This window comes from Lampetra planeri, chromosome 49, assembly GCF_965212315.1.
Source record: "Lampetra planeri chromosome 49, kcLamPlan1.2.h2, whole genome shotgun sequence".
NCBI classification, from domain to species: Eukaryota; Metazoa; Chordata; class Hyperoartia; order Petromyzontiformes; family Petromyzontidae; genus Lampetra; species Lampetra planeri.
Genome location: NC_136155.1, coordinates 2,288,982 through 2,316,881, shown reverse-complemented (window position 1 = coordinate 2,316,881; position 27,900 = coordinate 2,288,982). Strand labels below are relative to the sequence as shown.

At 54.3% G+C, this 27,900-nt stretch overlaps 1 protein-coding gene across 1 annotated transcript in view; it reads left to right on the top strand.

Moving 5' to 3' along the window:
- The window catches only part of LOC144733963 (hemicentin-1-like), a 129,060-nt gene that overhangs the window by 56,638 nt on the left and 44,522 nt on the right, over positions 1–27,900 (top strand). Inside the window, exons 21-52 of the mRNA XM_078615992.1 lie at positions 179–335; positions 1,107–1,314; positions 3,762–3,889; positions 4,454–4,735; positions 5,273–5,359; positions 5,718–5,909; positions 6,535–6,665; positions 7,199–7,346; positions 7,774–7,900; positions 8,136–8,293; positions 8,554–8,838; positions 9,319–9,597; positions 10,380–10,488; positions 10,969–11,141; positions 12,366–12,520; positions 13,060–13,183; positions 13,741–13,845; positions 13,971–14,147; positions 14,380–14,534; positions 15,251–15,374; positions 15,959–16,134; positions 16,759–16,855; positions 17,489–17,611; positions 18,392–18,550; positions 19,077–19,418; positions 21,855–22,022; positions 22,377–22,490; positions 23,197–23,283; positions 23,877–24,068; positions 24,411–24,611; positions 25,358–25,471; positions 27,139–27,284. Coding sequence (XP_078472118.1) covers positions 179–335; positions 1,107–1,314; positions 3,762–3,889; positions 4,454–4,735; positions 5,273–5,359; positions 5,718–5,909; positions 6,535–6,665; positions 7,199–7,346; positions 7,774–7,900; positions 8,136–8,293; positions 8,554–8,838; positions 9,319–9,597; positions 10,380–10,488; positions 10,969–11,141; positions 12,366–12,520; positions 13,060–13,183; positions 13,741–13,845; positions 13,971–14,147; positions 14,380–14,534; positions 15,251–15,374; positions 15,959–16,134; positions 16,759–16,855; positions 17,489–17,611; positions 18,392–18,550; positions 19,077–19,418; positions 21,855–22,022; positions 22,377–22,490; positions 23,197–23,283; positions 23,877–24,068; positions 24,411–24,611; positions 25,358–25,471; positions 27,139–27,284 — 5,223 coding nt within the window. The remainder of the gene's footprint in view (positions 1–178; positions 336–1,106; positions 1,315–3,761; positions 3,890–4,453; positions 4,736–5,272; positions 5,360–5,717; positions 5,910–6,534; positions 6,666–7,198; positions 7,347–7,773; positions 7,901–8,135; positions 8,294–8,553; positions 8,839–9,318; positions 9,598–10,379; positions 10,489–10,968; positions 11,142–12,365; positions 12,521–13,059; positions 13,184–13,740; positions 13,846–13,970; positions 14,148–14,379; positions 14,535–15,250; positions 15,375–15,958; positions 16,135–16,758; positions 16,856–17,488; positions 17,612–18,391; positions 18,551–19,076; positions 19,419–21,854; positions 22,023–22,376; positions 22,491–23,196; positions 23,284–23,876; positions 24,069–24,410; positions 24,612–25,357; positions 25,472–27,138; positions 27,285–27,900) is intronic.

Below are 27,900 nucleotides of genomic sequence, written 5' to 3'. Positions count from 1 at the left end.
CGTAGGTAAAAAAAATGAAATTAAGATTAATAAAAAATAAAAACAATAAAATCACGACGTTTCGGAGGCAACACAAGCTTCTGCGGCTCGTAAGGAATCACAGTCAGGGAAACCTGGGTTCCCTTCATGGCCCCCCCCCTTCCACCCCCGCCCATCGTGACCCCCCCCCCTTCCCCAGGGACGGGAGCCAATTTTTCCGCACGACCGCAGCTACCGCGTTGTGGCCGAGGGGCTGCGTCTCCCGGCCCCGACGGCGCGGGACTCGGACGTCTACACTTGCACGGCGAGCAGCCCGGCCGGCACGGCGACGGCGCAGGTCCACCTCACCGTGTACGGTGAGAGAGCAGCACGCCCGCCGGCACGCTCCGTTCACCGGCCGCCCGCGCCCGCCGCCATGAGGCGATGCCACGCGGGGGAACGGAACGGTGTCAGAGGGGACTTGGCAGCGACGAGGTGAAATCGTTGTCGCATCGCAAGAGGAGGGTGGTGGTGGCGGCATGGGGAGGCCTTCATCCAGCAGTTGATTGATCATGGCTGATGATGATGATGATGATATCCACTTCGCTTAATGGAATTCAACATCAGGCACTCAGGCAGATTGATGATCCAGCACTAATGATTCACCCAAGCCACTCGCTCACCGGCGATCGGACACCTCCTTTTCAATCTTCTATTTCTCCAACCATGGTGATTGTTCCCGTGAACTTCACTCACTGATTCCGTCACCCATGCTGAATGTTCCGTCTATCAGATGGACATTGTAGTCTCATCCACACTCTATTCAACCACAACACTGCAGATAACAACTCGCCCACTCGCTCGCACACTCACCCACTCACCCACTCACCACTGCCGGTCACGGCACTTCTCTTTCTGCGTCTTCCCTCGCACTGCTCCTCTTTGCAATTCTCTCCCATCCTCTGTTTTCCCCAAGCTCTCGCAATAACCCTGTGCTCAATTACACCCTCGTTTCTTTTTGACAGCGCTCTTCGTGGCTGGCCGCATTGCATGCTGGGCCTTTAAAACTCCTGTGCCCAGCAGCTGTCCAAAAACAAATGGGACGATGGTATCCTGAGAAGTGATACCGTGGCATTGCTCCTCCGCAGTGAAGCCACGCATGCGTGGCGGTGGTGGTGGTGGTGGCGGCGGTGGTGGTGGAGGAGGAGGAGGAGGAGGAGGCGAGGACACCGAGCCGAGACGGAAGGCCCTCTCCGGCGAAGACGTCGTTCTGCCGTGCGACGCCGAGAGCTTCCCCCCTCCCACCTTCGCCTGGAACAAGGACGGACATCCGGTCGGCACAGGCCTCTCGTCTCGGTAACGGCAATGCTCCTCTTCGGAAACGTTTTACCCGCCGCCGTGAGTCACGAATCGTAAGGTGGGAAGCGGTGCAGGTTCATGGACCAGGGTTGAGGATGCTACAAACGCCTGCTCGGGATTTCCGGTCTCAGGTGGCCACGCATGCAAGTGGAACTAATGGATATTAGAACTCAGAGGCCACGTGTGTTGATGATGATGTTTCCCTAGTGCTGGGCTCCCACCAGACCAGTCTATTGGTCCCTATGTGAGGCTATGGGTCTCTATGCGAGTTTATTGATCCCTATGTTAGTCTATGGGTCTCTATGCGAGTCTATGGGTCCCTATGTGAGTCTATGGGAATCTATATGAGTATATTTGTCCCCATATGAGAGTCTATGGGTCTCTTTGCGAGTCTGTTGGTCCCTATCCGAGTCTATTTGTCCCTATGTGCGTCTGTGGGTCTCTATGCTAGTTTATTGGTTCCTATGTGAGTCTGTGGGGTCTCCATGCGAGTCTATTTAATAGTGGGTGTATTCAATGCAATGAAGTTACTGCAAATCTCACAGCAAAATAGTCTCAACAATCTTGGCACAATTGTTTTCTCTGCAAATGTGCTGGTATGTACGGCGAAGCAAAGCTGCATCGTTTAAACAAAATAACCTAACTGCTCAGATGTTTATCCTGATGAATGTTTATGCTCGTACAATTTTTGGTGAACATGTGCATTGCTAAACACCAGGGCAAATCGCCAAAGTGATGTGTTTTTGCCATTTTGGCACAAATGCGATTCTGGCTTCGCTTGTTCCCCATAAGCGTTGCCTCCTTCAACCTTAATCTACTCGTAAATCGAACAAGAAAAATTAAATAGAATATTTTTTTAATTCGATTTTGGAAGGGGGAGGAAAAGCTTGTGCCTGAAATTCAACTTGCCGATAAATTATCGGCAGATGGGGAAACGCGAGTGGCGCACACGGAGGCGTGCTCACGCGAGCCTCCTAACGCTCAACACGAACAAAACATTTAACACGTAGGCTTTTGCGACCAATATAATTCATAATACAGGTTTTTTGGGTTGAATCGCGTAAATTTATAAATGTGTCATTAAATGTTGTGACTTTGCTCTCCAACACACCGGTGTGCTCTACTGGTAACGAATTGGCATGTACCGTTTACGTGACAAACCTTACTAATTGGCTGTGTCGGGTGGTGGCGGGTTTAACTACACATTTATATATTCACGCGATCTAACCCAAAAAAACCTTTGTTATGGACGAACAAAATGCAAAGCCAGGACGGATCGGCTGAGGCGGTTGCCAGGGCCTGTTTCCTCCAGATGTGACGTGTCGGACAGAGCGAGTTGCAGCGGAGAAAACATCGCCAGCAAATTATACGTTTTGCAAGGCCGTTTAAAAAATCCGCACGTGTTTTACTGGACGGCGTGATTACTTTTGTCCGCGCGAGTTGCGCGTCCAATTGAATCCCCCCGATTTGTAAATAACGCCGTTATAACGATGTTATAACGCCGCTATAATGCCATCATAATGCCGTTATAACGCTATCATAACACCAGTATAACACTGTTATAACATCATAATAACATCGTTATAACACTTAGAACGCCGTTGTAACACCGTTATAACACCGTTATAACTCTGTTATTACACCGTTATTATAACACCATTTGAGACCATTATAACACTGTTAAAACACCGTTTTAACACAATTACAACACAATTATAACACCGTTATAACACCATTGTTTACTTGGCCGTTAACTGAGATTTCCAATAAAAAAAACTACGTTCCTACATCATGATGTGTGGGTGATTAGTCAGAGATGCCATCCCCCTTCCGAATTTTGTAATGTAACCACATCCGATGTAATTTCGAGCACAAATTGCGAAGCTTGTTTTCAATGAATTAGGATCAATTGTTTTTTTTGGCTATGCGCAAAACGCAGCTACGAGAGCTGCAATTCCCATTATGTTAAAGTATGTCTCATTGTAGATTAATAATACAGGGTATATATTAGCGTATCATCCATTTTATGTGGATATATATGTCAAATATAAAATATTGGACCTCAGTTTGATGTGGTCGCCAGGTTCATAGCACGTTACATTGGTGGCCTGGGTTTGATTCCTGGCGAGTGATCTCTGAACCTGTCCTGGGTTTCCAGGACAGGTACAGAAACCCAGAACAGGTTCCTGGAAACCCAGTACAGGTAGGCTGTGTGAACATCAGCACTGGGCAGACTAAGGTCGACGAGACCTTGAACGAGTATCGTGTGCGACGCATCAACACCAGCGGCCAGACGCTGCACAGTACCCGCAGCTCCCTCGCGTGCCGTGCCGGCCTTCATAGGCGCTCGCCAACAGCACTCTCCTTCCAACATTCTACGCAGACGGCACGGGGGGAGATCTTTGTCTTTTGCTGCCCGTGTGTGCGTGGTGGCGGCGCCGCAGGCAAACGATCCTGGAGTCCGGCTCCCTTCAGATCAGCCGTGCCAAGAGCTCCGACAGCGGCGTCTACGCGTGCATCGCCTCCAACGTAGCCGGGAACGTCACGCGCGAGTTCCACCTCACGGTGCTCGGTAAGGATGGCATCGTGTTCATCCGGCATGGACTCAGAGGTCAGAGACGCTGAAGCGGGCCCCGCTGAGATCCCCACGATCCAATCCGGGTGTCAAGCTGCCTGTGATGAAACCGGATTCTCAAGCGTAGCGGTTTATCAGGCCCGGTCACCAATGACCGCAACAAAGAAACACAATCGCAGTAAATTTGGTTCTGCACTAAATCTGGCTGAATTCCAGCCCTGAGAATGAAAAGCATAAGTTTGCGACGAATGTGTGGAAAAGTACTGCCTGCTAGGTTGTGGACCAGATATCACTTCGAGGGATTTTAGAGGTAGCGCTGTGATAACCACTTCTGTGGGTTATTCTCTGACACAAAAGGTTGCTCTGTTCTGCGATAGATCCAAATGGACACTTCGATATCACAGAAGTCACAGACGCACCTTCCCTGCATTTGCGCAGCTACCTGCTACACTTAAATGACTTTAACTTCATCGACCAAAATCGTGAAATGAACAAAATTTCGTAGAGGACTTGGTGAGAGTCTGAGAGTTTACGGAGCGCCCCATCCGTTGGCGCCTCCAGTGCCGCCCCGGATCCAGCGCGTCCCCACGGCGCTCAAGGTCCGCGCGGGTCACATGACGGACGTGCCCTGCACGGCGCTGGGGGAGCCGAGCCCGAGCGTCTCGTGGGTGCGGGTGGACAGCTCGGACGTGGTGGTGGCCGCGATGCCAGGGTCGTCGCCGGGACCGGCTTTGGCACGGCTCCTCATCCCACGCACGCGCGCCGAGGACGCCGGCTCCTACCGATGCGTGGCCGTGAGCGTGGCCGGGCGGGACCAGGCTGACCTGCACCTGCAGGTCCTCGGTGAGCAGTCAGGCCACCCCATCTGGGCCGGCTCAGGGAGCGGGGTGAAAACAGCAGCCGCACAACGCACGAGGGGCACACGGAGGTGACCGGGTGGCTTAGAGGCCTCACGGTTTCACTGAGCCACGCTCTTCATCGCGGCTCGGCCTCTTAATGTGGCTCACCTCAGGCTTGAGCCGTTTCAGCTGCTTCCAAAGATCCATGGGGTGAGTGGCTCAGCCGTGGCCTGGCTCAGTCTCAGCGTGGCTGGGACCGTGCTTCGAGTTGATTCGAGTTAGTTGTGGCCACGACTCACTTGAGCCAGAGCCAAGTCTGAGATTAGTCAAAACGAAGACAATGGGCCTCAGAGTCTGGGTTTGTAACAAGTTAGTGGTCTCGGCCATGCCACCAATCAACTGCCCTAATTAAATTGGTATTGTCTGGCTAATTCTAGTTCTGGAGATTAAAGGCGTTGTCTTGAGCAGCAACGCCAACGGTGACTGTGACACAGGCTGCGTGCGTCGCTGGTGGCTAAGATCCTTCTCGCTTTGTTCACAGAGCCCCCGTCCATCGTGGAGTCGGCCGACGGCTCAGTGCAGCACAGCGTCATCAACGAGAGGGTTACCCTGCCCTGCACAGCCACCGGTAGAGCTGCCTTCATCGCCGTCGTCGTCGTCATCACATCTATCATCAAATATAATCATCGTCACGACTGTAGTCATTTTTCACAATCACAAGTGCGTTCGAATATTATTGTCATCAGTTTAACGCATAGGTTTTTGCGACCAATATTTTTGGGTTAGATCGCGTATAAATATATAAATGTGTCGTTAAACCCGCCACCACCTGACTAAGCCAACTAGTAAGGTTTGTCACGTAAGCAAAACATTCCAATTCGTTACTAGTACAGCACACCGATGTGTTGGAGAGTAAATCTACAACGAGTACGGCATTCCTCCACTAATCATGATGCCGGTTGTGGCCGTCGTCCCCGCTGCCCCAGGCGTGCCGCCCCCCGTGGTGAAGTGGCTGCACGACGGCGCCGAGGTGACGGGGCTGGAGCCGGGCGTCATCCTCGCCGACGACGGCGCCCTCGTGCTGCCCTCGGCGGCGCCGGCGCACGCGGGCCGCTACGCGTGCCTAGCCGTCAACGAGGCCGGCATCGCCGAGCGAGCCGTGCAGCTCCTCGTGGCCGGTGAGTGGCGAGGGACAGGGCGACGGGGGGCGGTACCGGGCCCGAATCGCCGGTTATGGCCATACTGGGCCGGTGGCGACGTGGCAGCCGAGCACACGCACGTTCGGCACAGACAGGCCACCCTGGTTAATATGATAAAAGTAAAAACAAGTAAAACTTAGCTCATCTCCTGCTTCCAGGCCTGACCCAGTGGTGAAGATTCCACATTCCTACGACGTGAATGAGTCTATTTGTAGGACAACTGCTGCTGACTTCCCCATGAAGTGGTGCTCGCGTTATTGACCCCATGAGGGAACATGGGCCGAGTCAACCCCCAAACGAGAGTTGAACTCGCGACCTTTCGACGGCGAGCCGCTCGCTCTACCGCTGAGCCACCTGGCCAGATCGTTATCACTGCGGTTGTACTCCACGCCGTCCACTGTACAATGGACATTAAAGAACCTGTTAGGTCGTTCGAAGAAGAGTTGGCCATCGTGTGCTGGTGTCATGGTCCAACGTTGCAAAATAACAAAAAAAAAATGCCGTAAACTACTCATGGCTGTTTACTGATGTGTCTGTGATGCTGATGATGAACTGCACCAACCTGCCACCTCTCCCCCCACCACCACCCCCCCTAACCGCGCAGTTCCGCCGCTGATCTCGGCCTCAGACCGAGTGACCAACATCTCGACCGTCGTGCTGCACCCCGTGACGCTGGAGTGCGACGCGTCGGGTTCCCCGGCGCCCGTGCTCACATGGCACAGGGCAGCCGTGCCGGTACGAGCCACTATCTCTCTTCCTCTTCCACTTGCTCGTGCGAGCCGAGCCGGCATGGGGCCAGCATGGCCTGCGTGGTGTTCCACTGGCATTTTACCGAGCTCAGCTGAATCTGACCCGCGCTACGCCGGCCTCATAGGATATCACCTGAACCTGGCTCGGGTCCGAGCCGCGCCCAGGGCGAGGCCGTGACACGTGCGATGCGTTAAACGTCGGGCGCGACTCAAACGCGGCACAGCCGTGTCATCCGCGTGCATCTTGACGTCGCAAATTACGAGCGACGCCGGTGGCACGGCACGGCTCGCGCAGTGGAAAAGCAACCCGGGCTTCCCTGACCCGCGCCGCGCTGCACCAGCTCGAGCGCGGCACGGCTCGGCACAGGGAAGTCCACGGGAACGGTAACCACGGTAGTAGCGACAGATGAGCGACGAGGAGGCAACTGGCCCACCTTTGAGCGAGCGAGTGGCCGGAGGGGATGGGTTCAACCTGACTGCGTGCGTTGACCGGAGCGATTGAAACGATCTCCTCCTCAGCTGGTGGCGGGAGTTGGCGTGCAGCTGATAAACGGCGGGCGGCTGCTGCGGCTCTCCAGCGTGGCGCAGGAGGATTCGGGGAGCTACACGTGCCGCGCCGACAATGCCGCCGGCACCGCGGAGAGGGTCTACCACCTCCACGTGCTCGGTTAGACTCCCCATCACTTTCATTAAAAAAAATGTTTTTCACTGATGAGGGGAAAATTTGGTTCTGTAGTTATTCATGACCGATAATAAAATTACACAATCGTTTCCTTTTTTTGTTCGCTGGCCAGGAGGTTCAGAAGTAGAACAAGCGGCTTGCAATGGAAAGGCTCAGCCCATTATCCCTTTGTGATCGATCAAATGGGTTCCACTTCATTGGAGATTATGAAGAGACTTGCCCCTGCCATAGGATGTCGAATGGTCACCACTGGCTGTAAACTGGAGATGGGAATTGTCTCAATGCTCATTCGACCAGGAGATCACTTTGGCTTTGGCTATTATTATGTGATTGGGATTAATAGTGACATTTGTATGAATATAACTGTATCCATGTTGAGCGTATTACAAAAGTGTTTTTGTTTTGTATGTAGTTCCACCTTCAGTAACGGGCGCTGGGGAAGTCACGGAGGTGGCGGTCGACGTGAGTGGCAAAATCAGCCTGGAGTGCCAGGCAACCGGAAACCCACCTCCCAGCATGCACTGGTACAAGGACGGCAAGTGAGTGACTCAGGGGTATTAATTAATTCTCATAACCTTCCCTTCTTAATTGTTCTCCAATTTTATCCCCCAACTATCGGCATCGTCGCAGAGCAGTGAAACCCTTCGTTGTGAGAAAATGGAGGGCGGAAGTGGATGTCACAGAGCCACCTTTGAGATCCGTTGGAGTGCCCTGGTGGGCTCATGGCATCGTGTACCCACGTGTCTCCCTGATGATCGACGTCATGGCTTGCAGGATTGTGGCAAGCGGCGATCCCCGCGTGGCCGTTGCGGGCCCCTCGGGGGAAACGCTGCATATCCACGGAGCCCGCCTTTCTGACCAAGGCCTCTACGTCTGCACGGCCATCAACTCCGCGGGCCGGAACGGCCGCGAGTTCTCACTCACCGTGCACGGTGAGTGGTGGCGCCGCTGCAGGGAGCGGAGCGTGGGTGGCGACGGTGACGGTGATGGTCCCCGTTTATTTTCAGCCGGAGCGGTCCGGAATGCTCGGGGAATTATTTTGACACGTCACATCCGTCTCGCCTTAATGGTCATCGTGGTACTTCATTTGTCCACGTAGGATTATTGCTGGGGGAAGGCGATGACATGGGAAGGCCTTCATTTGGCAGTGGATAGATTGTGTCCGATTACGAAATGACGAATTCTTTCTCAGTTGCTCCGAGTATCCGCGGGGGAGATAACGGCACAGGGGAGGTCACGGTGCTGCTGAACGGCGCCGCGACGATGGACTGCGACGTCCTGGGCATCCCCGCGCCCTCCGTCACGTGGCTCAAAGATGGCCACTCGATCGTCGCGGGGGGCGGCAGGGTCACGACCCCGGCGAGGGGGCGGCAGCTGCAGGTGTCGGGGGCCCAGCCGTCGGACGCTGGGCGCTACACCTGCCGTGCCACCAACCCCGCCGGCGAGGCTGAGAGGTCCTACAACCTCCACGTGCACGGTAGGCCACGCTCGCTCGCTCTCCCGTTGCGCGTGTGTCAACTGCTATCAGTGTGAACCGTGCAAAAGAGTGTCTGAGCTGTACCTCCTGAGGGCTTCTGGCTGTGGCTACTATTCACCCACGTCAGTCTACCAGCGACTGGGTACTCGCTCCTCTTCCAAGATGTCTTGTCAGTATGGAAGAGTAGACCAAATACCCTCTATAGCAGTGGTGATGCCGTAGGAAGCAGCCCGTGGAAGTGATGAAGGCACTGCTCCCGAGATGAGGTTAAATTTGGGGAAAGTCAGTCACCTGCGCATGGTGGCCCGTGACATTTGTTTGAAATTGTTCCGTGGTTCGCGGGTCCACAAAGTTCGGGAACCTTTCCCCCAGAGGGAATCCCGTGTATAGCGGAGGCCCTTTCCGCCAGCAGTGGCACGAGCAAGCAATTTCAGCGGTGCCCCTTTACCTACGGAGTGACGTCACCCACTTGCGATGCAGCGGCCCCGCGGATCGAGGATGGCGCGCGGGAGCACCGCGTGGTGGCGGGCGGCTCCCTAGCGCTCGACTGCCACGCCGACGGCCGCCCCCCGCCGCGCGTGGCCTGGCTGCGGGATGGATCGCCGCTCGGGCCCGGGTCCCCGCTGGGCCCCGGCCGACCCCCGGGGGGTTCGAGGCTGACCATGAGCGACGTGTCACCCTCCGATGCCGGGGAATACGCGTGCGTGGCCACCAACGCGGCCGGCGAGAGCACGCGGCTCTACACGCTGAAGGTCCTCGGTGAGGCTTGCTCACCGCCCCCTACCTGCAGACCCTGTGCTACACACGGACAGCTGCCACTGGGAGTGCCCAATGCTGGACCGCAAAGCGATCACCGCTCAGTTTAACACGTAGTAGGCTTTCTTTACCAAAATTTACTTTTAGTTTTCAGTTTCATTTATTAGGTATAGCCCTGTGAGCCATTCGGCTCTTGAATCGGGTGCAACCGCGTCAAACAAAAACGTGAACAAGAAAACATTTTAAAGTGACTACACGCAAACAGAAAAATCCAGGAAAAAACAGCAAAGTGCTGTGTGCAAAAATCCCAGTGGGATGCAAGTCAAACAATAACTCTATACTACAACAAACAAATATGGCTAAACCAAAACGTTTTTGAAATCACCAAAATGATCCCTGAGAGAGGTTTTTTGGGTTAGATCACATAAATATAAATGTGTCGTTAAACCCGCCACCACGTCAACAAAACGTGTCAACTAGTTACTAGTTCAGCACACCGGTGTGCTGGAGAGTAAACCCACAACATCTACAATTCGAGTAGGACGTTTCGCCAGTAATTATCACCGTCCTCTACCGGCAGACTAACTCTCGCGTTCAGGCCACTTGCCGAATCACCCTATGCCACACACAGACGAGTCGTGCGATGTAAGTTGCTTATCGTGTACAATAAAACCGCCTGAGATGCCCCGGCATGAAGGAGGGTGGCTCTGTCCCAAACAATGTATGATCGTCGTTGCCTGAAGGCAGTCACGGCGCTCATTTCCTCGTTGTCTTTCGCCCCGCAGTGCCGCCCAAGATGACCGGGAACAGCACTCCGACGGAAAGGTCCGTCGTTCTCAACGCACCGCTCACTCTGGAGTGTCCCGTCAGCGGAAATCCAACACCAGACATCAGGTGACGGATCGCACAGGCCTCAGCAAAGTACACGCATCTACTTTTTTTTTTTCATTTCATTCTTTGAGAATGTTAAGCAGGTGGAAAAGTTACGCAACTTCCGTCCATCCACCATTATCCCCATCACCATTTCATTCGCGGTTCACCACGCATGACTCAATGTGCAATTTCAACAAAGTAGTACTCGTTTTATTTCCTTCCGGAGCGATGATGGGCTGAGTCCACCCCCCAACAAACATTCGCACTCTGAAACCTGCGGCATGCGAGCCGCTCCCTCTTGCGCGGAGCCTCCTGGCCGCTTGGAATCTTCCGCCGCTTTACGAATGCGCGGAGAGCGACCGCAGACCGAGAGGGGGGAGGGGGCGGGGGGGGGTCTCCGCACGCCCACCACGCTGCAGTCGGCGACCTCTCTCTTTGACCTCCTATCCCCCCTGGCCGGGCGTGCGACCCCCTTCACCCCCCTGGCCCGTCCCCCCGCAGGTGGTTGAAGGACGGCGAGCCGGCGGGGCTGGGCGATGCGGCGGTGCGGGTCTCCGCTGGGGGGCGGACGCTGCAGGTGGCGCGGGCCCAGGCGCCGCACGCGGGGCGCTTCACGTGCGTCGCGCGCAACGAGGCCGGGGAGAGCAGCGCCGAGTTCCGCGTCACGGTGCAGGGTGCGTGCGTCGCCGCTGTCGTCGCCGCTGACACGGGAACGATCCCATCTTGTTTGATTGTATTCGTGGGGAGCACCCCAAGCTCAAGGGGCGCTCTCCACGGCGTAGTTTAATAGCGGTGACAGAAGTGGAGCGGTTTGGTGTGAAAGGGCCGAGTGAGCGTGACGGAGGGGGGGGGGGGTGGGGGTGGGCACGGAAGGGCAGGGGAGGGACGGCACTGAGTGGAGGGCCAAGGGGAGGGAAGGGGACGGCAGTGGGCAATGAAGAAGAGGTGAGGATTTAAGAGTGGAATGTAATGAGGAGGACTCTGCTTTTACTCTACAGGGGGAATGTTACTCCACTGGTAGGGGTGGAAGGAGGGAGAAAGATCGAGAAGGTGATTGGACAGAGGGAGAAGGAGGGACAGAGAGAGAGCGCGTTACACTTGTGACATTACACTTGTGACATTACGTATGTGACGTGCTCAGGCTTCGTTCACTCACAGAGAGAATGATGTGTTCAGTGTGTGAGCATGCACGAGAGCCCAGAATCGTGCACAGGGACATTCGACTTACGAACTTTCAGATATACGAACAAACCTCTCCGTATGTCCAGTTGCCTGAGTCGTAAACTCAACCACCGCGCAATAGAGGGTGGTGGAGGCATCTTCATCTACAGGGGATTACACAACTTTTAAAGCCATTCCTTGTGTTTAGCATACACGACGTGCAACATGTTGGAATTGACAGGGGTAAAGTTGGACTTACGAACGTTCGTGAGGATGGGAGTCCCTGTCAGAGGTCGCAAACGGGTTTTGATTCCTTACCCATACCCGTACCCGGCCGCACCAGGGTCGCAAACGGGTACCCGTACCCGTACCCGGCCGTACCCGTACCCTACCCGTACCTGGCCGGTTACGGGTAGGGTACGGGTATCGGGTACCTGATTGCGACCTCTGGGATGAAGCCATGTTGCAGGCGCGGGTGGGTTGATTCTAGGAACTTGAATTGTGAGAAGAGACAAGACGTTGGGAAAATAGTGACAAACAGTTACTCACCAGTGACTCACGGTCTACCCGTACCCGGCCGCACCAGGGTCGCAAACGGGTATTGGGAAGGGTACGGGTATCGGGTACCCGGTTGCGACCTCTGGTCCCTGTACAGTTCACGATGCACGTGACTCAACAGCCCATGAATCATCATCACCATCGGCATCACGAACCCGCTCGCTGTGCGTCGCCCTCAGTGCCCCCGTCGGTGCGGGTGCTGGGCCAGGCGGAGCGGGCGGTGCTGCTGGGGAGGCCGCTCACCCTGCAGTGCACCACCTCGGGGCTGCCCCCGCCGCTCGTCGCGTGGCTCAAGGACGGCCGCCCCCTCTCCCCCGGGCGGGGTCATGTCAAGGTCAGCCGGGTGGGCAGGAGGCTGGGATGAGGGCGGCCGGCCTGGTTGCGTTTCCCACACTTTTTGCCCCCTTCTTTGTTAAATACTTTAGACAATCCGGTAGGCGTGCGTGCGTGTGCCAGTACGATTATCTGAACCAGTCCTGGGCCTCCCCTAGGTTGACTCAGCCTCAAATGAGTACCTCGGGAGACAAAGGTGGCCAGGGGTGGTGCTCGACACCCACCACCTCGTGTGCCGTGCCAGCTTTCATAGGTGCTCGCTAACAGCACTTGCACAAAAAGTCTGTTTAGGCTATACGGGAGATCTTTGTCTTCGTTGACGAGGTCTGTATTTCTTTTTATTTGACACCGGACATGAATTTGGGGGTGCCTCTTACTTTCCAGAGCATCTTATAATCTGGATATTATACCAACAGCAATAGTTACGAGTACCCCGATCGACGATTGCGTCGAATTGAGTGCGGAGAAGCTAAAGTAAAGCAGCGTTACCGTATTTCTTATTCCACGCGTGCCCCACGTCGCGCGCGTGCCGCCCCACAGCTGGAAGCAGGAAACCGCACCCTGCAGGTTCTGCGGGTGCTACCGGAGGACGGCGGGCGCTATGCCTGCGTGGCCACCAACCCGGCGGGCGAGAGCCAGCACGGACTACGGGTGCAGGTGCACGGTGAGGCCACGAGCAGCCGCCACACAACGGGGCCCTGCCCGGGTGTCATCATAGTGGAGACCGTGGGGCTCATTGTAGCGGAGACTGTGGGGCTCATCCTAGTGGAGACTGTGGGGCTCATCGTATCGGAGACCGTGGGGCTCACATTTGTCTGTCCATCTGTCTGTGTGTGTCTTTGTCTATCTGTTGGCGTGCCTACCTGTACATCTTGAAATAACGTTCCTCTCTGCTGAATGTCCAAATGTCCAACTGTCCGTCTGTGTGCCTATTGGACCATCTGGCTGTCTGTGTGTGCCTCTCTTGTCCTACTCTAACTGTCCATCCATTCATCCAACACACCGCTCTGTCTCCCCAGTGCTGATATTGTTTACACACTGCACCAGGTACTCATCTGGGGCTGAGTCGACCCAGTTGAGGCACAGGGACCGGTTCAGATCATGGCCACTGGTGTTAGCGGCCGCGAATGGGAATCGAGGTTCATAGCGGACTACGCTAATCACCATGCATTGCCTCCCTGCCCACACACACGTACACGCATTGCGCGCACACACACACAGAGCCTCCAAGCATAGAGAGCGGCGGTGAGGGGGAGCGCAAGGACAGCGTCGTGCTCAACCAGCCGCTCTCCCTCGAGTGCGTCGCATCCGGGAACCCCCCGCCTGGTGAGAGCCGGCGGCGGACGTGCGGCTACGCCGACGGCGAGCGTCTCTGTCGCGGAATGAGCTCACGAACGAGTGAGTGAAACGGGCTCCTGTCCCCCCCCCCCGCCGCCGTCACCCGCACGCAGCGCTCACGTGGTACAAGGACGGGCAGCCGCTGACGCCCATGGCCGGCGTGGAGGTGGCGCCGGGCGGCCGCGAGTTGCGCGTGGAGAGCGCCCAGCTGTCGGACGGCGGCCGCTACGCGTGCCGTGCGGCCAGCGTGGCGGGCGTGGCCGAGAGGGCCTTCCGAGTGCGCGTCATGGGTGAGTGGCCACTCTGCCGTCGCTCCCTACACCTCCCGCCGCCATCGCCCCGAGTCGACGTCGGTGCCACGGGACGGCGGGCGGCACTGTCCGAGCCGATGAACGTTCCACTCACTTGCCCCGCTGTCATACCTCTCCATCTGCCACCGTCATTGTAAACGTTGGGCTGCGCCGTCACCTGTGCCACCGCACCACCGCCCCTTGCCCCACCCCCCTCCCCTTGGCCTCGCAGTGCCGCCCAGCGTGACGGGGGGCAGCCCCCCGCTGCTCACGGCCCTGGTGAACGAGGCGGTGCGGCTGGAGTGCGACGCGCACGGAGACCCCACGCCCGGGGTCACCTGGCTCAAGGACGGCAGCCCCCTGGCCAGCGTGCCAGGGCGCGTGCAGGTGAGGGTGGGGGCTCTTAACCTCCCCCCCGCCCCCCCCCCCCCGCCCCGCCGTATGGCCGTGCACTTTCCCTGCAGTCAGACACTTTTTTAATTTACTGATTATTGTTAAATTAAAATTTTTGGGATTTATTTAGACGTTTATATATCCACTTGCGAAATTAATGGTTGGAGGGGGGGGGGCATGAACCCCGTTGTTTTATTGTTTTTTTAGTATTTTCCAGATGTTATCACGAGGATGGCAGCAGCAGCAGATATGTCGTGTGTGTTGGCCCATAAACAAAATCTTCGTTTGCTTCGGTGAAATACCGGGACCAAGCCACAAGGCGGCATCGCCGTGTCCCGAGAATAGTCAGGGACTGGCAGTAAAATGGTTTAAATAAATGGCTCAACGATTCCAGTGACCTGCTGCCATGTAGCCAAGGGGACCCCCTGGTGGCAGCCGTCACTGTGTGGCACGAGGCGCGTGCAGCACCGGCCAGCTGGTGGTCATTCAGCCTCCCTCGGACGGCTGGGAATCCATTGCATTGATCTATGATGCATGTGGCCTCATCGCTGTCCCATTGCAAGATGAGCTCCACACGAAATTCCTGGTTCTACTCAAGGGTGTGACGGCATTTCAGCCGCAAAGCCATTGCCCCTGTGGTGCTCCGGCTCTGACAGCGCTCCGTGTGCCACGCCATGGTCCCCCCCCCCTCCCCCCACCGTGCGTCCCAGGTGCTGTCGGAGGGCAGGGCCCTGGCGCTAGCGGCTGCTGGCCTGTCTGACGGCGGCCGCTACGTGTGCGTGGCGCTGAACGAGGCAGGAGAGGACCGCCGCTCCGTCGAGCTGCGCGTCTACGGTGCGACCTGTGTGGGGTCAAAGGTTCACTCAGCAGCAGCAGCTGCCCCTGAGTCTTAGAGATGACGGTTCAATTTTCAAACTTGGTTACAGCATCTGAACAATAGATGCAACCAAAAGAGCGAACAGCTGTTCTCTTGGGATGGTAGCCACAAAATAGCGATAATCTACATCACAGCCTTTCTGTCAATCCACTGCTGGATGAGGGCCTCTCTCCCCACTCTGCGAGTCATGGGGAGTTGTGTGACCGTGCTTCAGTGCACTGGTCAATGCGGGTTGGTGAAGGCGGAGAGTGTAGACGTGGGAGAATCAAAGCGAGAGTGCCTAGATTGGATTTTTGGAGCACCCACCCCGTACTGCCCAGCAGGAAGTCGGAATAAGATTCCTGACGCAGTTTCTAAACGTCGTAGCCGCCGAGTTTTGCCCTGCGAATTTGTTCCGCAACGGACCGCTGCGAGCGAGAACAACAACAGTGGGCACGTCGGGCACCGGGTCTCAAAGGCCGCCGCGTGGTCCGAACCCGAACATCGAGAGCGAACGGCGGATATCGGTCGCGAGAACCTCCGCTGTCTGTCACCCCGGCAGTGCCGCCCAACATCGTCGGCGAGGAGCAGAACGTGTCGGTGGTGCTGGGGCGGCCGCTCCGGCTGGAGTGCCGCAGCGAGGCGGTGCCGCCCCCCACCGTCACGTGGCTCCAGGACGGCCGCCCCCTGCTCGCCGCGGCCGGCGTCGAGCTCTCGCAGGCAGGCAGCGTCCTGCAGGTCGGTGCTCGCCGTGCATTGTGGGGCCAAGCCATTGCATTACGGGGCATTGTGGGGACAATGCGATGCATTGTAGGGCTTCCGTTGCATCGTGGACGCCAAGCGTCGCAATTGTGATGATGATATTGATTGCTCATTTACGATGAAGATCGTGTCTATTGCGCAATGATAATGAGCATGATGACAATCATCGTTATTGGATGGCCATGGCAATACCCCGTGGTCCTCTTCATGTAAGAGAAAGAGAGAGACAGACCAAATGCTCCGCACATTCGGGGGGCGGTGAGAATGGGCGCTAGTGGTAACGTTTGACACTGGTTTGCCCAGGTTCACGGTTCGAATCTGGCAAGCAGCCCAGGGTTAATACAGCAGGCTCAAACACCACCTACTTCACACGTTACATCCATCGAGGAAGAGTAGGCCATTGTTTGACGTCATTTAGATTAAATATTTGTAAAATTACTTGACAAATGCATTCAATCGTGATTACGCACCGCGACATCGCCCCCTACTGTGAAACTACCGCACGCTGCGTCTGTGAGACGAAGCGCCTGGACTTCTATTATCTCACCGCTGGCTCTGCGCCATTGTCCCGCGAGCTCGCTGCGATCTTCCGATCCACAGATCGGCAGCGCGCGCATCCAGGACACGGCGTGGTACACGTGCGAGGCGTCCAACGTGGCCGGGAAGACACGGCGCAACTTCAACGTGGAGGTGTTCGGTAAAGAGCCGACGACCTCTCCCCCCCTCGGTGAACGCTGCGGCTGTTGACCTCTGCTGGGAGGCTCCTCAAATGGGGGAAGAGGCTCGGAGAGATCCCGCTGCACCTTGTTCTGGAGATGCATCTCTTTCAGGACAATGCAATGCCGTTTAGATTTTATAAACCAATTATCGTGTCACCGCAAACTGCAGGATGAAGGCTTCCCCCCCCCCCCCCTTTTGCCATGTCAGAAACAATTGTTTGACCATACTTCACCAGGCTAGTCAGTACGGCTTGGTGACCTGGGGGGGGGCAGGGGCTCAGAACGACTTCCGACATCTCTTTATGCCAGCAGTAGCTGCGAATCAAACTCAGGTCGTCGGGTTTGTAGCACTGTGCGCTGACCGCTGCACCACCAGTTATAAGAATAGCAGTTGTGTTGATTTTCAGCAAGCGGCCATTTTTTTTATCAAGAGCAAATCTGGACTGAGACGTGAACACGGCGTTTCCTTTGGATGTAAAATGTCTGGTACTGCAGAAGAACGTTGAGCCCCTGATGTAGTTAATCGATGCGAGTGCTGCATCGGAGGGCATCGGCTAAGTGAGTTGCCGTGTGCGTGTGTGCGTGCCGTGTCACCATTGCCCTGCCAACAGTGCCGCCACTCATCCGCGGCCCGGAGGGGTCTGGTCACATGACCTCCACGGAGGGGGCGACCGTGAGCCTGGTGTGCGAGGCCAGCGGAATTCCTCCCCCGATGCTCACCTGGGCCAAAGACGGTGAGAGCGAGCGATGTTGACATTTTCTTGGTTCTTTCGGTAAAGTCACGTAGAAGGGAAATAATAAAAGAATAAAAATTCAACATAATAAAATACAATTCTCACGACGTTTCGGCCACAACACAAGCAGCCGTCCTCAGGTGAAGAACAGGTCTGTCGGAAAGACAGCGTCTGAATGAACACCGCCAGGCTTGGCAGCATATATTTAAGCTGGGTTAGAGGAGGAAGTGCGCCTTGACATAGGAATTTGCATATCAACAGAGGAATTTAGCATATTTATGGAAAATGCAGATATGGGATTAGTCACTACTTGTGGAATGCGTAGGAGGTGTGGGGGGGGGGGTCTCAAAGTCATATAGATGTTGACATTGCTAAATAACGGTCACTACTAACAAGAGATTCCCGTCCTGTAACATGAAGTGACCAGCAACAGAGAAAGCTCGAGTGAGGTCCGTAGGTGACAGTTGACGAGCCTCTTGCATTGAAGTCAGGTTGTATGACGATGGAGAGAATGAAGAGAGATTCTGTAGCATAATAATAATGTTGAAGCTCATCCTCAACATCACCCTCACCACGCGTATTACTTTCACCATTGCAATGTCTGACTTTTCGCTCCACTTTCCCGCAAACTCCCAGCACGTGGAGCGACACACGGGACAACCTGAAAACCACAACGGAGAGCGATAGAGCGCACGACCGGGAAAGCCTGCGCAGGAGCGAGCGATGTACGGACGTTTGTGTGAATGTATGCGTGCATGTGTGCGTGCATGCGTGCTGCAGGCGTGCGCGTCTCGGACAGCGAGGGCCGCGTGCGTCTCGTCTCGGGGGGCCGTGTGCTGCTCATCTCCTCCAGCGTCCGCGCCGACAGTGGGGCCTACTCCTGCGAGGCCTCCAACGCGGCCGGGCGTGACCACAAGGCTTTCTCCCTGCAGGTCCACGGTGCGGCCTCCTGCCTGGCTTCGTCGCTGGAGCACCATGTTTCTCGGTTGTAGCAATCGCTCGACTTGTTGCAAATCTAAATCTTCTTTTATATGGTCTATTTAAGAGCAACTATTATGGATGCAGTTATAATTAATTAAGCCATTCAGCTTCCTTGCTGAGTGTTGATGAATTGCCAATACACCCAAACTCACCGCCTTCAAATTTATATTTTGGGCAGTCCGAAGTTACACGGTCTGCGAGTTCATAGCCCCGATTTCTTGAGCTCAGCTATGGATGTGGGGATGTTGTTCAGATCATTGTTGATTGACAGGATTGGTTCGGTTTCCGATTGGTGCAGTTCATGGATCAAATTGTGTTCATCTCCAGGGAATTTTTAAAGGTGAAATATTTGAACGAATAAATGAAAGATAGTTTGCTTTGTGACTAGTAGCCACAGCCATAGCAAGCGCCGCACAGGATGTGGCGTGCCGGTTGCTGACGCTGTGCGATGAACGTGCGCGGACACGCCGGCGTTTGTGCGCAGTTCCTCCGACAATGCCGGGCAGCGGCGGCCGCCCCACGGAGGTGGTGACGCTGCGCGGACGCGACGTCAGCCTCGAGTGCGACGTCTCCGGCGAGCCGAAGCCGAGCGTCGTGTGGAGCAAGGACGGCCGCCCCATCTGGTCGCCGCCGTCCGGATCCGGCGCGAATTCCGCCGGCGCGGCAGGGCCCTTGGCTCGCGGCTCCGGCTCCCGCGCGGCGGCTCTGGAGGAGGGCCGCGTTCTGCGCCTGCGCGGCGTCCAGATCTCGGACACGGGCCGCTACACCTGCGTGGCGCGCAACGTCGCGGGGCAGGCGGAGAAAAAGATCGACCTGATCGTGCAGGGTAAGCGCCGGCTCATCGGTTGGTTCTAGGGAAGCTGTGGTGTCGCCGCGGCCGCCGCCGCCGCCACCGTCTTGACTCGACGGCCTTATTTCGTCGTCGAACGTCTCTAGCTATCGTTGATTTGTCTGGGTGCATGGAACGTCTCATTTGGCGAGGGTTTCCAATTGGAAGACTGTGCATGGAACATTGGCTCGACTAAAGTGGGTTTTCATGGTGGCGCTACCCCTAACCCATATTTGATGATTCGCTTTGAGCAGGAATAGCAAGTGGTGGTGGAGGGGAGAGGCTGAAGCTCACCGTAGCGTACACGTAGGGGCATGAGCAGTTACGGGAAATGACAGAAGAACCCAAACGAGGTGGTTGCAAAGTTGCGCTCGAGGGAAATATGAGCAAAGCTCTAATGGTCATGCTTAACAAGGACTGGAAATGATTACTTCTTATACAAGCATGCATATATTTTTATACAATTCAGGGGGGAATACAATTGTATTAGTTGCACGTGTTTTAAGTATTTTCAAATAGTTTGAAGAATTTTACCCATTATGTCGCCTTTTTTTTGCTTCAAGAGGTCGATTTCGCTAAAACTGTGATTTTGTTGGATCGGTGTCACGGCGCCGTTGCCGTCAAAGCTAATAAAACGAATCGGTCATCACCCCCCACGTGCGTGTGAGTGTGCTTGCTAGCCAGGGCTGACTCGAACTATGAAATGCAATAGCTTAGCTCCTGCCTGTTGTTGGTGTTGTCATTCTGGGGGTCGCAAACCCCCTCCACCCCCGCCCCCGCGCATTTCACCAGCGGCGTTTAGTTAATCAACGCGGTTTGAAAGGATCGTGATATTGATTGGTTAGTCGTACAAAGCGTGGCGGTCGTTGTTGTCGCTGTCACGATCTGTACACTGCTGGATGAAGGCCTCCCAAAGTCGGAGGGTAACTCAGGTGTTCGCCTGTTCCGTGACGGCAGCGTTGGGAGATCATCTGGGATGAGTTTATTTTCTCCTCCCCGCCCCCACCGCCCCCTTCCCCAGCGTCTCCCCGCATCGCGTGAAGCCCCACAAACGATGACGGAGCCACGATGTTTTTGCCCCATGTCTGCCCTTTGAGGACTCTCGAGAAATTTTATCTACAGGCAAATCTCAGAAACTTTCCCGATTGGATGTTCATAGTCTGTGATGAGCTAGAATTGCAATGGGTGTTTTTAGCTTAACACGTAGCAGGCTTTTGTGACCAAAATTATCCATAATAGAGTTGTTTTGGGTTAGATCGTTTGTCAGGTAAACAAAGCGTGCAAATTCGTTACTAGTACAGCACACCGGTGTGTTGGAGAGTAAACCCACTAAAACATTTACAATTCGAGTACCGTTACTTTTCGCCGGTAATTACAACCAGCATCATCAGGCGACAGCCACAATTGTGGAAAAATGCTTCTGTTTTGGGCTTAAATAGAGGGGTAATTGCAATGGCATCACTTGTGAGCCAATCAGGAGCGAAGGCGGGGTGGGGTGGGGGGTTAATGAATGCATATAATTTACAATGGATATCCATTATTGGTTGGGTTATTCATAGGATAATCAACATACATAATGTGCATGCACAACACGCATGCACATTATGTATGGGATTTTTCCAATGACAGTGTTGCTCACCCACCATCACTGCAGTGGTTTGAAATTGGGATGCAAAAAAATTAAATCGTCGTCTGTAGTTGTTTTATGAGTGATTACATATCCAGGATATTCCTGCCACTGGAGAGAATGTCCCCATAGTTTCAGGTGGGTAAATCCATATCTAGAGTTAAGACCGAGGTGACGAAGCATTTCCAGCAATGTTCTGTGAACTCATACACTCTACATTATCTTCCACTGTGAACGTGCACAGATGGGTCACAGACCGCATTTGCTGTAACTGCCGTAGCCTGTCCGCAGTGGGGGTAGTCTCACAGCACGTGGTGACATTCCCATGCCATGTTCAATAACAATTGATGCGTTTCTAAATTTAAATTTAATATTGCATCAGAATAATGAATATTGTGACCCCTGACCTGACACCAGCCCCATTGCTCTGGCTGGACTTGTGTCCCACCCGTTTGTCCACTCCCCTTCCTCTTTCACGTCATCCACCCTCGGAGGCACATTTACAAACTTCCCAGGAGGGCGGGGGGGGGCGGTCCCGAAACTTCAAACCTTTTAAACAGGGCCCTGCATTAATCATCATATTCTATCCTTGTGCATGATGGCAGCAACATGCCCAGGAGGTGAATGTCAATGTCGAGGTCTGCTGCTGGGCACGGCGAGAGGGCTTCAGGACAGAGGTCATGCAGTTTTTGCTGTTCCTCCTCCCGTTGAGGGAAAAACAGGAAAACACCCTCCGTTTTACAACAGATCGTTGAAAAAATTAAATGAGCGAGCTGATTGGCCGATGTGTGTCTGTGTCGGCGCAGTTCCTCCCACAATCCCCGGCGAGGCGGGCGCCGTGGAGAAGGTTACGGCCGTGGTGGACGGCGCCGTGTCGCTGACCTGCGAGGCCTCGGGGTTCCCGCCGCCGGCCATCGCTTGGAGGAGAGAGGGGCGGCCGCTGGTGCACGGGGGACATGCACGCATCCTTTCGGGTAACGGCATCGACACCAGCAGCAGTGGCGGCAGCAGCATCGGCAGCAAAATCACAAGCAGTATCAGTCGTAGCAGCAGTATCTTTGGTTACAGCAGCAGCGGATTCATCGGCGGTGTCATCATCATTATAAGTCGTAGCAGCAGAAGCATTAGTATCATCAGCAGCAGGAGCATCAGTCAGCAGCAGAACCATCATCATCCCAGGTAGCCATGTGTAAAATTTCTGTGAGACACTCACGCTGTCCCGTGGACCACCTCGGTTTCCGTTTGGACCGTGTGAGTTGCCGTGTGAGTTGACATGCAAGTTGCTGTGTGGACCGTGTGAGTTGCCGTACATTTGTGGCCGCGTGCAGGAGGCCGCGTGCTGCGTCTGAGCCGCGTGTCGGAGGGCGACGGCGGCGAGTACTCCTGCATGGCCTCCAACCCCGCGGGCGAGGAAGGCCGACGCTTCCACCTGGAGGTGCTTGGTGAGGGCCTCCTGCCGCTCACCGTCAAACTCGACGTAAACACGGCCGTCATTTGACATTGGTGACCGGGTTAGCATCATCAAATCGCGACACTCGAGAATCCGGTGAAATCTAAGTGATTGCCCAAATTCAAATTCAGTGCAGGGTCCAGTTCTTTAACTTGGCATTAGCCTTTCTGGGCCTTTAAGCCAGGATCCTACCGAACAATACCATCACGAATCTCAGCCTGGCATCAGCTCCACTCGTCCACTCTGGGGCTCGACAACACAACAATACTGACACCCAAGAAATCCATGAAGTCTCTTTTTCAGGAGAGTCCTGCCCCACAGGGATGTTTGGCCAACACGATTGACATGGTACGGAACCTGGGGGGAAAGGGAAACCAAAACGCCGAACACAAAGGCGCCCGAGTAACAAGAATCGAACCAAAGTCCATCCTTGCTGTGAGGTGTAAGCGTTACCACGGCACCACCTTGTCAGCACGAGCTATCCGATACAGATACTGAATCCCTACCAAAGGAATGTGGAATTTCCAATGCTGGCTCAGAGCTGCCATTGGAACAAAACACCACGCGACTCTTTGTCTGGCCACCCATCCTCATGTGCCGTGCTGGCCTTCATAGGTGCTACTTGCTAACAGCACTTTCCTCAACAGTCTGTTAAGGCTACACGGGTGACCTTTGTCCTTGTCTGTCTGCGCTGGCAGTGCCCCCGCGTATACAGCAGCATAGCGACACTGGCGACGTGAAGGTGAAGGAGCATGGGAACGTGACGCTGGCCTGCGAAGCCACGGGTGAGTGTTTCTACCGCGGCGCCAAAGGAGATGGAATCGAACCGGCGACCTTTGGATCGCAAGGCCAGTGCGCTGCTGACCTTAACCCCACGGTAGCGCCCTTTGTTCATAGTGCAGTCTTTCATTTGTAGTTCTGCTGAACAACATTCATCCAGAAGGCACATAGGCTGATGTATAGAAATGTTATTTTACTTTTGTGGTGGTGAAACAGTCCCTTGTGTGTTTATTTATTATTTTGTTACAAATTAAATAATTATTACACTTCGTATATGTGCCGTTCTCATAGCACAAGGGTTATCACGAAGGTGCCACATTTCATAGACGTAGGCTGCAGCGGTTTCAGAGCAGGAGCGATGTTTGCTACGTGTTTCCCAGTGGAGAGTAGTTTGCGAGTAAATGTTTTATTTAGAAAATCTGAAACCATGACGCCAGTGGCAGCTGTCCCTGCACAGCACAAGGTGACTCCGTACCTGGCCTGGGTTTAGCCTGCTAGTATGGGGCAGGCGATGTTGCAATGTTGTTGTTTTTTCAATCAGGTAATGGCGGTGTCTAACAATTTCGCGCAAAATGTAATGATGGCCGTGTTCTCCCAGGAAACCCGCTGCCCTCTATCTCGTGGCTTAAGGATGGTCACCCAATCACGGCGAGCGACAGGATCCATGTGACCTCGATGGGCCAATCGCTGACCGTCCTGAGAATTGGGATCATGGATGGAGGGAAGTACACCTGCATGGCCTCTAACCTTGCCGGGGACGCAGGAAAAGACTTCTATTTGCACGTCCTCGGTAAATGACTCATCAACACATTTCAAGTTTATTTTGACTAACCAGGTGAGAGCTGAGACCAGGATGGGAGTCTCGTTTGCAAGAGTGATCTCGATCACCAAGCAATAACATAAAGGACAACAATGAGGCAAGTAGGAATCAGTGAAACAAAAAACAACCAACGTGTTGAAAGTGGTGGGCATACCCACCTGGCGATTGACTAACCCATGGTGTTCCCACTTGCACTGCTGGAATATGGATTCAAACCGGCGACCTCGACATTGCAAGTCCAGTGTGATGACCATTACACCTGGCCATGAGGCGAGCGGATTCGGGTTAACGGCGAACTGTTGTTTGACTCAGTGATGCCGAGCATCGTCGGCGGGGACTGGGCCGGATCCGGAGGCGCAGGCGGGCCCGGGGGGGCGGCCGAGGAGGTGTCGGTGGTGGTGAGCAACCCCACGGCGCTGGTGTGCGAGGCGCACGCAGTGCCGCCCCCCGTGCTCACGTGGCTCAAGGACGGCGCTCCCCTGCAGCTCTCGGACAACATGCGCATGCTGCCCGGTGAGGCTGGTGCCCTGTGGTGAGGCCGAGGCCCTGTTGTGAGGCTGGCCCCTGTGATAAGGCCGGGACCCTGTGGTGAGGCCAGGCCCTGTGGTGAGGCTGGGCCCCTGTAGTCCTGCCGAACCTTGTTCGTGTGGCGAGATTCGTAGTCTGGCAGACCTCTGCGGTGTGGTCGTATTCCGGGGGTGTGGGTGAACCCTGTGGTGAGGCCCGACCAGTTAGTGAAGAAATAATTGGGTGGGTGAGTGAGCGGGTGAGTGCTAAATTGGGGATCGAGTGGGTGAGTGAGGCAGTGAGTGATTGCGTGAGAGATTGAGTGAGTGAAGAGCGAGTGAGCGGGTGGGCGAGGGAATAGGTGGGGTATTGAGTGGGTCAGTGACTGAGTAACAAAGTGGGTGAGTGAGCGGGTGAGTGATGAGTGAGTAACTGATTAAATGCAGTGTTTCTTAGGAAACATTTTGTGCCTAATTTTGCACTTTTTTGATTCCTTAATTGGCTAAAACTGTTCAAAGATACATTTAATATTTTGTGTTTTTGATTACTTACCTTATTTTTGTATAATTCATAGATTTTTATCTGATGTGTTATGTCTGTTACGGAAACGGTGTGCTTTTTATTGATGAAACCCGACTTCGAAATAATCTGCAACTGAAAAACTGCAACTGGCTGGGTATTGGCACGCTTCACGGGTGCTCTCCGCCCTTGCTGGCGTGCGAATGATCTCTCGCTCTGCCGTTGCTCACCAGGCGGGAGAACGCTGCAGATCGTGAGCACGCGGGAGATCGACTCGGGTGTCTACACGTGTGTGGCGACGAACGAGGCAGGGGAAATCCTCAAGCACTACCAGCTGCAGGTCTTCAGTGAGTCTTTATCCCTCGACGTACACCACACCTAACTCGCTCGACTATTTTATACGGCCGGGTAAAACCCACGGAACGTCGTGAGAATGATTTTACTATGTTTTATTTTATTATTTTATTATTTCCCTTCTACGTGACTTTACCGAAAGAACCAAGAAGACTACGATACGAGCTCTTGTTCAGAGGTGACCTGATGTCGGGAATTCATAGCGGGAGTCGAATCTAAATGCACGTTGATTCTAAATGTGGGGGGGGGGGGGGGGGCAAAACTGGAGGGCCCAGAGAAAAATTTACGTGACCACCACAGGGAGGGGGAGAGAACACACGGACTTCAAAATATATAACAGGCATCGCCAGAGTCCAAGATTGAACCCACGGCCTCCTACGTACCAGGTGAGGGAGATAATACCTGCCCTCGTATCGATTATAACCACCAAATACAGTGTGCTTCAAATACATTTTAACACTGATATGGGACTATCGTTTTTAATGGAAAAAGAACGGACAATACACTGTAACATGATAACAAATGTATGTTTCAAAAAGCCATCATTGTCAACACATGCCTGGAATTTTCTCCAGGTGGTCTCCAAAGCCCGGAGGCACATTCTCTTGTGGTATTGTTGCAAATTATCGGAAGTGTTAACATTTTTTTGGAGCACCCTGTATATGAATATACCTCGATTCTCAAGAATGAACAAGCGTCCGCTTCCCAAAGTCAAAAGGGCAATCGAGTTTCTGCTCAGGTGCGCATTGAGGCAGTGCTCATCTCCTGTTCACAACCAGGGTGGTGGAAATTACACGTTTCCATGGCAGGGGCGAGTCACTCCATAGGAGAACCACAGTTGAACCCCCCACAATGTGGTGTTTATTTTACCTCCCCCCCCTGCCCGTAGAGGGATCCTGGGCTGAGTCAACCCCGAGGCAGAATTTGAAACTTTCCCATCGCGAACCTCTCGCTCTTACCGCTGAGCAAGCTGACCGGTTTCGCTCAGTAGATACAACAACGCTTGGGACCCCCCATCAGACCGAGGGGCTTTGCAGCACAGAGAGATTTCTGCCGTCTCTCTCTGTTCCTGCTTCGCCTCGCGCTCAATCCACGCTCTCCCTCGTGTTCTCTTCCTGCCCACCCCCTTCACTGGAACAAACTTCCCACTCCACATTAAGTGGTCACCTTCACTCAATAGTTTCTGTTCCTCAAAACTCGCTTCTTTTTCCCTAGCTCACCCCACGACTCTCTTAATCTCACCCTAATCTCACCCTAATAACCATTACCGTTACTGTTCCCTCTTTATATTCTCAGTAAACGGCTTTCACTCATTAACCCCATTCATTAAATCCATTCATCATCGTTTAATGTCATCAATTTCGCTTTCACCGAATTCACTCATCACAGATTCGCCCCCATCGCTTCCTCTCATCTATTTCATTCCAGCTCATCTCGACCATGGCATTTACACGTTGTACCGTTATTAATTCCGTGTCAAGCCTTATCCAAGGCGCTGTATAAATTATTTTAACATAAGATTTCAGGAGTCATCGCTGCTGGAGTCATCCATCGAGAATCAATGCTTTCACCAGTGGCATCCGCAACATCCACGCTGCTGTGTCCCAGGCGTGGAACAAGAGGGTTACCCGCGTCGTGTCGTTGTGTCGCGTTCCCGCAGTTCCGCCGGTCATCAGGAAGGCCGACGGAGCGTCACCGGGCTCGGAGTCGCTGGAGCTGAAGCTGCGAGTGAACAGCAGCCTGGTTCTGGAGTGCGACACGCTGGCACTGCCGCCACCCACCATCGCCTGGTACCGCGATGGGCAGGTGGGTTCGCTGTGGAGTCAGCAGATGGGGGGGGTCAGCGAGAGAGTTCGCGAGTGACCTCTGCGGACATTCAAAATGGACGGGCGGTACACGTGGAGAGCGTGGAGAGATGCGTGCTTGGTTATGACATTGAGATAGAAAGAGGAACACATGGATGAGAGAACACGTGCAGGTTGATGACAACTTCCAGGCTATTACGAAACAGTGAGTGGGCTTGGGCAGGAAAGATTGCTAGACAGTACGATGGACAATGTGTCCAGAATAATATTAACAATATTAGTTGAGCGTCAGCCAAAGCATAGAACACTTTCTCGAGGTTGTCCACTGAGGAGATGGAGCCATGAAATCAGTCCAGGACGGGTTTAGATATCGCTCACCATGATGCCCCGTAGCTCTGCTGATGATGATGATGTTACTGCTTAGGCTGCTGATGATGATGTTACTGCTGCTGATGATAATGTTACTGCTGCTGCTGATGATGTTACTGCTGCCGCTGTTACTAATGATGATGATGCTACTGCCGCTGCTGATGATGATGTTACTGCTGCCACTGCTGACGATGATGATGCTATTACCGCTGCTGATGATGATGCTACTGCTGCTGACGATGATGCTA